We start from the raw sequence: 12,712 nt of genomic DNA, 5'->3' as shown, positions 1-12,712 counted from the left end.
AGACTCAGAATTGCTCCCTTTTGCGCAACTCACCCCCGTGGCCACGAGGAACGGTGACTTGCCGTCGAGATTGTCACCCTCATCCACCCGTGGCCACTACTATACCCCATACTATACACATACACAAAACCCGCGCGCGGCGGTGCCTATAGTACACAACTCACGGTTATAGAAATGCCCTCTGAGATCCTCCAAACCTCTTGAGCCTCAAACCCTTCATCCCCCCTGAAATCCGACAAGTCTTCAAGAACCCCTCCCAATGTATCCTCCCAGCCAGACCCTTACATGATCCTCACAACACATCACCCCACCAAGTAACTAAACATCACCCGGCCTCTCAACATCACTCCTCAGCCCACACCGGCTGCCGAGCTCACATCGTGCTCCGGAAACAGCATCAACGCACACTCAGCTCAGCTCAACTTCAATACAACACATCAATTTGAAGCTTCCATATATTCTACACACCACCCAGTTGCTTTCTTGTTATTTTGTATTAGTTTGTTACTCTCATTAAATGCAAATTGGAATTGAAAAATAAGTTCAATATTGAGACAGATAATATGGTGACAAAACATCTGGATAGATTTACAACTAAATGTTTCTGCCATACATGGAGATTTAAGGGTTAAAAGAAAAACTGAGAGGCCTGAAAAAAATGGAATTGAGAGAAGAGAGATGTAAAAAACAGAAGAGAGATGTAAAAAACAAGTGCAAAATGTGGACCAAGAAAGACATGAAGTATAATCTAACATCATCGCAGTGTTGCTATGATTCATTCGGTTTCCCCTTTGGTGGCAGATATGAGGGCTCCGTCCGCTGCATCTTCACCATCGTCCAGTTCCACACCAAGGATTGTTTCCTCCATTTCTTCATCAACACCACCAAATAGTTCAGCCGCTAATGGATTACCATCCTTTACCTTGTAAATCATTTGATCCCAGTCTGATATGTAGTCCCGGTTGGCCAGAGGTTGACATTGCTGCCACAGCCAGTGAATCTTATCCGACCACTGGTGCATTAATGCACCATGAGCTTCCAAGCGTCGCATAATCTCTTGCTTGATTACAATATACTTGTATTTTTGCAAAAAACCGCCAAACAACAATTGATCCACGTGATCTGGGGAAAGCTCTTGGCCACCGTCTGCCAAATAGATATCCAATTGAGAAATACCTGTTGAAGGTTACATTGTCAGAGCATCTTTATCTAAAAATAAATCAATGGCACAAACACCTGAACTGACGATCTGCAAGGTAGGCTACTGATTTTTCCAGTCAATTGTAGTAAGCCACTCCCCATCCCACAGCCCGGCACAATTCTTGGGCAAGAAGCTGCAATTCCTCTTGCGCCCGGCTGAGAGTTAATGTTGCAGTAATCCCCGCACAAACATCGCAATCGATTGCCCAAGGAGCTTTGGAATGGTAGTATAGACCATCATTCCAAAACCGATGATCGATCTCGAAGGTAACAAAATTGTCATACGTCAGGGGATAGTCAGCTGCATCACTCAGTTTCTGATTGGGGAACTTTGTGACATAATTGGCAAAGCATCGATTGAAGGCATCGATGTACTTCTTGACCGCTGGTCGGCGCGCCTGTAGGGCTTTGTATATTTTCTCCTTGAGCTTTGTACCCAAACGTGCACCGATTGATTTTGATTCAAGAAGAGGGTGCTTTTTGGCTTGGATGTGTACTGCCTGTACGAACAGGTCTGCTTTGGCGCTCCAGAGGAGCAAAAGAAGTTTTGATTCTTCATCTGTTCCAAGCAAGAAAGTCAGATCATTCACAAATCACCGTACCAGTTATAAGACATATGAAACATACCATTCATCACACCACACATGTCCTGTTCACCTGTTAATTCATTCAGCTCCTCCCGCAGATTTTCTGAAAGCTCTAAGATGGAAGCCAAAAGATCGTTCACTTCTTCTTCAGTAGCTAAAAATATCTCAGGTCCGCGCAAGCAATTCCTAAAAATATGGGTCTATTAGACAAGTAAACGTGGATTGAATTGATTCACAAACACTTGCCTCAAGAGTTCTAGAACAGCCTCTTTCTTGTACAACAAGACCAACTTCATACAACGTTCTTCCTCATCCTCTGTGTGATTAGTTTGAAAATTCCGCTGTGCATTCCACTGTTCTTTGAAAAATTCAATTGTGTAGTTTGTGGGCGTTGATGAGTGCGGGTTTTGAATGTTTTGCAGGCCAGAGAGAATTGCTCGAGCTTTGTCACGGCGTTTCAAGGCTTTTCGAAATTTCCTCTCAAGCCACGAAGCTAGAATTTTTGAAGAGTTAACCTTTGGAAATTTTGGGGTTGGTGAATAAATACTTACGTAAATTTGTGATACCTGTTAAATTCAGATATGTCAAACAGTGGGCAATTGAACCCAGTCAGTGGTTCCTTGTTGCGTATCGTAGTGGGCTGACTAGTTTTGAAAGAGAAGACCATAGGCGTTCAAGCCCCTCGCCATCTGAGAGACCCCATCCTGTATTGTACCGGGGGTGATAATCGAGCTGACAGACCCAGTTGTGAACATAGGCATGAAATACGGAAGTCCCAAACTTGATTTGATGGCGATGTTCCGAAAGCAGATTTCTCTAAATGACTCAGACAAATAAGATGTAAGTAGAAACACAAGAACAGAACAGAGAATAATAAACTCACCGCATCCATGTATTTATCAAGAGAGCATCCGATGTCGTAGAGAATTCCAAACTTCCGTTCCTCGCCACACTCCGAAATTAGCTTGTCGATAATAGCAATGGGAAGACATCGTTGCTCGCCAGACTTGAATATGTTACCCATATATATGGCTGAGTCATGTCGACAGCAGCAGCCCATGAGTCCTGTATCATCACAGCCCTTCCAAGTAGACTCATTGCGCTTATCATCTGCAGCCTTATGTGAATCAGTACACCGATCGGCCTGATGATTATCAATTCAAAATAGTTTTTAGTGATTGGGTTTCATGAAATCCTGACAGGAAAGTAGTTGAAATGACCTTTGAAGGGGGGCTGAGCTCGATTTCCTTTTCCCTTATGACCCGTTTCATATCATCAAACTCGTGGGGTTTGAGGAATATTCGAGGAGTTTGAAGAGGTCGGTAGTCCTTGCTAGCATTTGCGTGATGTCGATGTTGGAAATTACCATCAAGGCACACAATTAGCTTGTCTCGTGTGGCGTCCGGGTAGTCTTTGGCGTTTGGTGGACAGGGGCCGAAACAGGCAGGACAAGACTCAGTTGCAAGGATCTCTTGCGGTTCCAGTTGTAGAACATTATATACAAGCTCGGTTGACTTATTTTCCAACGCACGATAAAGATCAATGGCCGAAGAAAAAGGCTTCCGCATCTCGCGAGCCTAAAAGTGTGAGGAGTGTGAGGTTTGAGGTTCAGATGACAAGTACTGCACCGGAAGCAGTAATACTGAAAAGTACTCACATGTTTCTGTTTACGAGCAAATAATCGTTCGGACCGAGGTTCAAGCCAATCTCGCAAGGCAGTCGTGAATGGAAAGGTGCCAACTTGGCAGTTATTCCATAAATGATGATGAAAAATGAGCAGGGGGAGGGAAAAAGCGGTTTGAGGTCTGATGGGTGATGCTGGGAGGAAACCGTGCTTGAGGAGACAAACAGCATTGCTCGTGCAGTTGCAAAATTTGAACTTAATTCGATGCTGGCCTGATAATTAGAAATTGTAAAAATCTGATTCTGACCCGAGCAAGCAGACATCATGGGGACTTACTGAATATATCCACCATGTCCACAAAGCGACTTCTCTTTTCTTGTGGAAGACAGTTGCATCTAACAAAAGGAGTATACGCATTTTGACCAGACCAGTTCTTTGTGCGGCCCTTCAGGTCGATGTACACCGCAAACAGTTGGTCCATAACGCTTGTCCAGTTGAATTGCTGGGCTTCCTGTCGCCAACGCTCCTTGTCTGCTTCGATCGCTCGATCAAGGTCGTCGTCTTCATCAAGGGGCGCAACTAACGTTAACCACTCGTCATCCAGTGTGTCGGGGCTTGTGTGATTGCCACTGGTACCTGATTCGGGCTCGTATGGGTTCTCCATCAGATGTTCAATGACCTCTTGATCGCGAGACAGTTGTTGGTTCTCAATATCACGACGAGCCAATTGCAGACCTAGAAATCTTGTACGTGCGGCAGCAATCCGTTCGGCGTTTCGCATTCTTCGAAGTCGTTGAGTGAGGGTGCCGCTCACAGGAGTCTTGTAGAGTTTTAATGCCATCCTGTGTGTATTTAAAAAAGCAAGCGTTTCACATGCAAAAAGAGAATAAGAACCTTGTGCAAGTAAGGTGAATGACAGTAAGCTACGTGCCTGGAAAATATAATTGGTGATTCTCATTCGGCGCCGGGCGGCCAGAAGACTTGTGGTTTAAATTCCAAGCAGTATCGGATGCATTTAAGTCTTTCGATTCATGCGAGATGGGGAGTCGGGCAAGGGCCTTGTAAGATTTGAGTTGGTTGTTGGAAACGAGCAAAGGCGAGTCAACGAGAATGTTGGAAAAATGCCGAATCAAGCTGGAATCAATGGAGGGTTGAACAATTGATCATGTAGAGGGTTAAATGATCAATTGCAAAGTCGAAAACTGACAGCCTAACATGTGGAGAAATGAATGAAAGCGTTAGCAAGAAGCAAGTGCCCAAGCAGATGAGACTAGTCTTTCCTTGATGCAGCTAGCATGAAGAAGCTATACTTCAAAGAGTGTCCCAACCAAGTTCTTAAGTAGATCGGGATCACTCTTTGAAGGTCCAGCTCCAAGGCAAGTGCATCAAGTCAAGTTGGCAATGCGTACAATGCAGAAAGACTTACTCTTTATTTGGGTGAGATGCCGATGGCAGTTGGCCACGATGGAGAATAATTGCTGGCAGTTCGCAATAGGGGGCGGCGCGTCAAGTTGGCGAAGCGGTGGGTGGAGGGGGTGCCAGTCAAGTGGGTGTGTTGTGACTTGGGTCACAGGGTTACTCGGCTGCGGCTCTCTGCTGCGGAGAAGACTAAGTCTCCTCCGCCAGAGGCTCAGTCAAGCAAGTTCATCACCATTACCATCATAGTTTTCCCCGATATCATCGTCTGAGTTCCATCAGGTTATGAGCCCTTAAGGTGTCTCGCTCCTGTTATTCCAGTTTATTTGCTGAAGAAAAAATTTATACCGACGCAGAATACCGGCTTTTGATCCTCCTCTTTCCCAACCTGAAGCAACATACCAGATTTTTTTTAATTCTCTTAATTATTCACCTCTACGTTCAATCTCTTCAAATATTTTCTCAACGTCTGAATGGATCCCCACCTGTACGGCGCTCACGGTCGAATTTGTCTATTCCTGGCGGACTTGAATGCCGTTCTTGGAAATTTCTCAGCTCCGATCCCCTGCGGGCCCACTCCGACATTCAATCAGATTGGATTTCCCCAGAATTTGCACGGTGGTTTTCATCAACAGTCATCCTGGAAGCGACCGACTCTTCGTTCCCGGACATGGAAAGAAGGGCACCCAAAAACACATTCTCAGAGGTCTCAAAGTACTCGTCAGACCCCACCGTCCGTCCCTTCGACAAATTGTTTCAAATTCAATAGCACTCCAAATGCAAGCACGGCGCAGTGTTCAGCGAGTCATCGGCCAGTCTGTATTCAAGGTCGACACGGACCACTCAAACCCCAAACTGTTGCGCGGAGTCTTAGTCTGCAATCGAGTTATTGGCATCAAACGGTTAATGATCCTCGCGAAGAAGACCATCGATTGCTGGAGGAGATGCAAGATGCAAGCGTTGTCAGTGACTGTGACGAGAGCTCGATAGCCGGAGATGTTGATGTTTTGATTGATTCTGAGCTGTCATCAGAGTTGCAAGACCAGCCAGATTTGGATGATCAGCCCGAGTTAGAGGTTGAACTAGGTCCTGAATGCTGTTATCCTATCTCAACACCTGCGGCACCCATCGAGCTCGAAGTGGATCCACCGCATTCTCACAGCAACAAAAGCAAAGATGGCCACCAATCTAACTCCGTTATTGGTTCTATTCTGACTACTCAAACGGTACATGCTTCATCCGACAATACCGCTTTCTTTCGACCGATCCTAACACCTGCGCCGCTGCCGGACCCCGTCATGACTCCTAGACGTCCGTTCGTTCCATCGCTTCGGACTCCCTTCGTTTTGAGACGGCCCGAGGAGCGATTCTCTGACCACAAAAATGAAGTTTTGCTATCAAGAACACCTCGACAACGTACACCCTACAGATCCTTTCGTCTGACTCCAATCAATGATTTGCGCAATGATGACAGCGCCTCTGAAGACAAAGCTCCGAGGCCAATATTTAACCGGAATCAGCGTTTTCAACCACAGGATCCCCGCCGGCACGCTTTCAATCTGCGCAATCAACATCCAAACAATGTCCACCTGAACGAACAACACCTGCAAGAAACCCGCTGGCGTAATTCCTACCTGCACACTCACAGCCTCAACAATATCTCCCCAGCCTCTCATGAATCTTCCTTATCTCCTCAACATTCCTCATCCCGACTATCTGAACATCACTATCCCAACTACTCTGATCAATCCACCTCAGTCAACAACAACTATGACTCTGAAAACAACAATTTCAATGACAGCTACAACTCCGAGAACAACTACATAGATAATGACCATCCAGATTTCAATGATTATGGTAACACTGAGTTTGAAAATTATGAGGCTGGTTGTGAAGAGTTTGATGATGGCGGAAGCTTTGATTGTTATGATGAAGATTTCTAGTTTTTCATTTCTATTTTTTCATCTTTCAATTTTTTTTAAGTCTATTCTCTTTCTCAGCTTGTATGTAGACACAGCCTTTTCTTGGTGGTAGGTTTCTTAGAGCCTTGCCGAGGGGGGGCTGTTGTGACTTGGGTCACAGGGTTACTCGGCTGCGGAGAAGACTACGTCTCCTCCGCCAGAGGCTCAGTCGAGCAAGTTCATCACCATTACCATCATAGTTTTCCCCGATATCATCGTCTGAGTTCCATCAGGGTGAAGCGGTGCGTCAAGGTGATGCCGGTAACGTGGGTGAAGCGTTGAGTGGAGGTGATCCGTACACCACGGGTGCAAAACAATATTTCAAACCCGCTTTGACTCCGGCTTCAAAATATTTTCCAGCTTGAGTGGGGATAAAGCATTATTCCTATCCCCAAGTGCCTATAACTTTTTGGTTATAAGAACTGAACATGTAAAAATTTGGGAGCAAGAAGCAATCAATCACATTTTAGATGTGCACTCTGATGTAAAAAAAATTGGGAGCATGGAGTAATCAATTAATGTTTCTTTTTTCACATTATGTCCTTATTCCTCAGCACAAAAACCCTTTCTGAGTTATTATGGGAAGTCACTGGGAGGCTGAAGAGCAATTGGCAACATATGCCCTATAGTTGTAAAAGTTTTAGAATTAGACTGGTAGATCTAATTCTATAGACTGGACATGGTGAAAAATCATAAGCGTGAAGAAACATAGTATTTATTACCACGGTTGAAATTCATTCCTTTTCTCAAAGAAAGCCTTGCTGAGCTATTTATTATATTTACTTGGTATGTATTTTTGTTAGGTGCGCAAATAGATGTGTACACTGTTTGATTAAGATATTGATACCCAAATTTTCATATTGGAAGTGGCAATTTATCCAATTTTTAACAATTTTGTAACAATTGAATTGCATTCTTAGTGGGAAGTGGAATAGATGTGTTTCTCCAAAATACAAGTTATTTGTAGTGAACACTGGTCATTTCAGTGGTGATGATCAACATGTTTGAATGATTGAAACATCAATTGGTGGTATTACTGTATATTATTCACCACTTTCAATAATAAATTGTGGCAAAAAATGTCCTTGATAAATGTCCAAAAATTATAATTGGCAAAACAAATAATTTTCTCAGTTCTTCATTTTTCAAAAAGGGTATCCCAACTATAAGTGCCACTGACTTTATCACATTTCTACTGCTGGTCTTGAGACCCCCTTAATGAATCATAAGTATTTTACAGCCTAAGTATTCAGAATTGAAATTTTCCCTAATTAAAGGCTCTGGAAATTCCTCTTCATGTAATTCTCAGACCAAAAATATATCTATTTTCTCCCATTGCCAAATCACAATTATCTCTACCAATTATACTGCCATGCAATCTGGTCTAGCATCATGCCAAAAAACCTAGACCAAAAATATATCTATTTTCTCCCATTGCCAAATCACAATTATCTCTACCAATTATACTGCCATGCAATCTGGTCTAGCATCATTCCAAAAATCCTGTTAGCATCACACTAGCCCCTTCCTGAAAAGACCAATGATATCAATCAACTGCTGGGAAAATTTTTACGTCATTGATTTGTCAAACAGAAAAGGTTTATACCAATGTGTTGCTCCACCCTACTTTTACCTCCCGAGCAAATGTTCTCATGAAATCTGAAAGATGTTCTGGCCCACTCCCTAAACTTTTCACCATGAAAATAGTACCCTTTGGAAGGTGCTGTGAAAGTATCTGATTATTGCAAAGGTATTAAGTAGACAATTTTAAATGTCAAATAATGCTAAGGTGACCTTTTTTTGGGTACCTGGTAGAATTTGATGGGGTGGATACGGGTGTGGGTCCTGCTTTCAGTGCTACAGTACAGGTCCCCGGGATACACCCACCCTATGCTGATGCGGAGGATTGCACCGTAGCCATCAAACGGGATGGTGCCACAGCCCGCGGCTGGCCAATCTCACTCGCAGCACCGCAGTCCTACTGTTGGTTTACGTGTAATCCGACAGTAAGACTGCGGCAAATCACAACACCCGCCTTTGGCAACTTGCGCTTGACTCTCCGCGGCGCGTGCACTTGCGCTTGACTCTTGGCGGCGCGTGCACTTGCGCTTGACTCTTGGCGGCGCGTGCACTTGCGCTTGACTCTCGGCGGCGCGTTCACTTGTATGTATCTCCGGGCTTTTTTGCTTCTTCCTCATCTATTGGCTATTCATCTCATCGCTTCCTCTCAGGTGATTGCTTGAGAACTGTCCTGGAACAAATGTCTTATCAAGGTTTAGGATCATATCCGAATGGCGGAAATCACAGCGCAACATTCTTTTCTAGTGCTCAGCCCACTAGGGAATTTCAAAACCACACGGAAGGCCAGAGGTGAGCAAGTCATGTTATACCCTCTTTTGCTAATGATTATATTACAAACTGATCAAAATCCTCAATTATTTTCTATCAGTTTACCGTTTACATTTGACAGACGTACATTCAATCCAAACCCTTACCGAAGTCAATGTAGAAGTACAGATCTGAACACAAACATTAACACCTATAATAACCAGAATACGGGGAATTACCAACTTCATTGAGGCTCTGTTGGGATAGGCCAGACCAATTTCAACAGCAGCAGCCGCCAAAATCATTCAACCCCCTCTCAAAACAACTTTCTAGATCCTCGGCAAGCTCCCGCTCATGTAGAACCTCTTCAAGTTTCTTCGCATCAAGCTCCAGTTCCATCTTCTCATCCGAATAGGTTCGGCCAGGTCAATTTCAACCATCCAACCAATCAGCAAGATAACTTTTCCCACTCTCGGAATGACTTGATGGATCCTGGTCAACTGTCTTCACAATGTCACCCTTGTGACAGGCGTTCAACCCAGCTGGATCCTTGTTGCGGTCCTTTAAAACAGTCAGAACAGCGTCTTGGTCTTTCGCAGTATGACCCAACTAACCCGGATCCTTTTAACAGGTCCTCGCAAGATACCTCTCTGTCTACGCCACAATACCGACATCTTGAGTCCGCAGTGACTCCAGCAACCCGTAAGACTCAAAACCGCTCAGATGTTTCCACTTCAAATTACCGCTTGGTGGCCGCGCCACGTGTATCCACACTTCCAAATCTTCAAGAAGAGCTCCGACGCGGTGAAGAACAGCTTCAGCATGAGCGTGCCAAGGCAGTCAAAAATGGTAAATGTTTCAATTTTTCTGATTTTTTTACTGCTGGGCTCTGTTTTTTGTACTGACTGAAGTGGATGTATGTGACGGTTGTGGTACATATCAAGCTGCCAAGAAACAGGCACGTGCTGATGCAAAGAAGAAGAAGTCCCAGGGAGCCGCAAGCAACACAAATCTACTTGATCCAGACGTATCCCTTGGGCTTGACTTCTCACAGATGGATCGGAACAAATCTAGGCTTGTCAACCATGAGGTTCAGAGCGAGCTCGACGACCAGGGAGAAAACTATTGAGATGGCAAGAACACGGCTGAAGGAAGCTTTGAAAACTCTGATCCTAGACCCTCGAGCAACCCTGAACCCTCAGCTCCACCAAAATCCAAGTCACAAATGATGTTGGCACCTCACCTGGTTGAGGAGTTGAAGACAATGGATATCAATGAGCTTCAACAACGAGTCAATAAGCATGCTCATTATGTCCGATTGTGCTCCGCTGATGAGGTGGAGATCCAAGAGGCTTACGAGGAGTTTCAAAGGCAGTTGCTTATTATTGCGGCAAGCAGGAGACTTCAATTCGATTCGGTGCAGTCCTATTTGGGTGCAGAAAACCGCACACAAGGTTCAAACATGTATACCAACTTTTGCCGGTATGATCCCAAGGCTATCAAGATCCAAGACGATAGTGCGTGCTTTTTTCATTCCCTTTGCACATTGCCAGAATCTTAGGCTAACTGATCAATATGTTATTGCAGAATCTCTTTCAATTCAAGAGAAAGGCTCAAAGTACGGAGCCTTATGGCGCGAGCTAGATGAAGCAGACCAGCAGAAGTACAAGGACCCAGAATTTCTAGCAACATTTCCAAATCCTTTTGTAAGAGAGCCCAAAACAGCCGAAGAAGCTTCTGAAGACGAGAATATTGAACTCTCCGACGCTATCGATACTGCTAAGAACAAGTCACGCAAAAGACGTTCTGGGAAAGGGTTTGACGCCAATTGTTGGGCTCGAAAGGTACTGGTTGATGTGAGTAGTCCATCCGCAGTATTTCTGGCATACCCCTCCCAGCTTCAGTTGATATTTGCTGATAGTTTGACTCGTTTCCAGTTAAAAAACTTGGAGAAGTCCCATGCTATCGAAGGGTACTTAGTTGTAGTATACCCTCACCTGAAAGGCAGAGCTGTACTGAGTGGGGGAAGTAGAATGGGCGAGTCGTTCCTTGACATGTTTGAAATCAATCCAAACCCAACTGGTGCGTTTCTAGATTTCGTCAAAGGCCAATTGGCTTTGGGGAAGGTTATGGGGGGAGAAGCCTTTCTCCCCCCTCAAAAAAGGAAACGATTGGCGGCAAATCCTCATTTGACCATTGAGAATTGCGCAAACGACCTGGGTAAGTGTGTGCAATCAGGTTACAGGCAGATGCAAAGCATATGAACAATGCTGATGTTTTTTGACCTTTATCTAGCCTCGGGGACTGTTAATCCCATACCTGGGGGGGAGGACATAGATCACTTACATGCAGTTCGAACAAAATTGAAATATGCTCTTTGTACGTATCTCAGTATCTGCACTGTTTTGTGTAGTGCTGATAATTTGCTCTTCAGTCAAAGCTACAAATGGTGTGGCACGTAGGGGATGGCCTGGCAAGAATACCCAAAAAAAATTGGCAAGCTTGAATGTTATATTGCGGGTCCAGCCAAATCCTCTTCAAGTTACACCAGCCTGTTTCTGTGGAAGGTCTGCAAATATTTCGGAGGGGGGTGCCGAACGACTTCATATTGCCATTGAAAATGGTTGGGTTGAACTTCTAGGAAGCCCCACAGCAGATGTCGCTCAATGTCTGGGTGATACAAACGAAGAAACACTTCTCGATGAATCGAATCGAGTTCGCGTCCCCGTTGGTGCCATGCCACCTTCAGAAACTACAAGGTCTAGGAAAATACAAAAGAAACCGACTATAAAAAGTGCAACCATCAAATCTGCTAAGCCAACAAACTCAAATTCAAGAAAAGAGGCTTCATGCTTGAAATCCAAGGCAAGTAAACCATCCGAACGTCAAGTGGTGAAGGAAGCAAAGAAAAAGAAGCAGAATTATGTCTCATCTCGCCATGCTGATGACAAGTCAGCTAGTTCAACTGAATCCAACAGTGAAGAATTGGAAGATGATCTTTTCAAGGGAAGCAGCGACAACGAGGACGGTGAAGACAATGCACCGGATGAGGGCGACAATGAGAGAGATAACTAAACTTTTGTCTCCACTATGGTTTTTTTATCATTGTTCAATTCCAAGTTTTTTTTTTCCTTCCAAGCGCATGTTGTTGTAAATCTCTGGTATCCACATGTTTTGTCACCATTTTATCGGTCTCAATGTCAAACTTATTTTTTTTCCAGTTTACATTTTATATGAGTAACAAACTTATAAGACACAATCACAAGAAATGAAGTTAAAAAACTTAAGCAAGTCTGTGGTGTGAAGGAAATATAAAAACTTCAAATTGCCATGTGTTGTATTGACATTGAGCTGATCTGAGTAACGGGTGAGTGTGTTTTACATGGGGCCTATGCTGTTTCCGGAGTGCGATGTGAGCTCGGAAGCTGGTGTGGGCTGAGGAGTGATGTTGAGAGGCCGGGTGATGTTTAGTTACTTGGTGGGGTGATGTGTTGTGAGGATCATGTAAGGGTCTGGCTGGGAGGATACATCGGGAGGGGTTCTTGAAGACTTGTCGGATTTCAGGGGGGATGAAGGGTTCGAGGCTCAAGAGGTTT

The 12,712-nt window shown here is 44.4% G+C and overlaps 3 protein-coding genes across 3 annotated transcripts; 1 reads left to right on the top strand and 2 right to left on the bottom strand.

Moving 5' to 3' along the window:
* Nucleotides 1–775: 775 nt before the first annotated feature.
* PtA15_5A809 (uncharacterized protein) lies at nucleotides 776–2,083 on the bottom strand (the record flags this gene model as incomplete). The annotated part of the gene is made up of 4 exons (XM_053169610.1): nucleotides 776–1,012; nucleotides 1,392–1,759; nucleotides 1,828–1,973; nucleotides 2,034–2,083. 4 exons carry the CDS (start codon nucleotides 2,081–2,083, stop codon nucleotides 776–778), a joined length of 801 nt encoding a protein of 266 aa, XP_053020790.1.
* Nucleotides 2,084–3,733: 1,650 nt separating this feature from the next.
* PtA15_5A808 (uncharacterized protein) lies at nucleotides 3,734–4,192 on the bottom strand (the record flags this gene model as incomplete). The annotated part of the gene is made up of 1 exon (XM_053169609.1): nucleotides 3,734–4,192. One exon carries the CDS (start codon nucleotides 4,190–4,192, stop codon nucleotides 3,734–3,736), a length of 459 nt encoding a protein of 152 aa, XP_053020789.1.
* Nucleotides 4,193–10,341: 6,149 nt separating this feature from the next.
* On the top strand, nucleotides 10,342–12,191 carry PtA15_5A807 (uncharacterized protein; the record flags this gene model as incomplete). The annotated part of the gene is made up of 4 exons (XM_053169608.1): nucleotides 10,342–10,633; nucleotides 10,704–10,972; nucleotides 11,054–11,336; nucleotides 11,758–12,191. 4 exons carry the CDS (start codon nucleotides 10,342–10,344, stop codon nucleotides 12,189–12,191), a joined length of 1,278 nt encoding a protein of 425 aa, XP_053020788.1.
* Nucleotides 12,192–12,712: the final 521 nt, after the last annotated feature.

Source organism: Puccinia triticina, chromosome 5A (assembly GCF_026914185.1).
Source record: "Puccinia triticina chromosome 5A, complete sequence".
Lineage (NCBI taxonomy): Eukaryota > Fungi > Basidiomycota > Pucciniomycetes > Pucciniales > Pucciniaceae > Puccinia > Puccinia triticina.
Note: the sequence above shows the minus strand (reverse complement) of the source record. Positions and strands in the feature narration are given on the sequence as shown.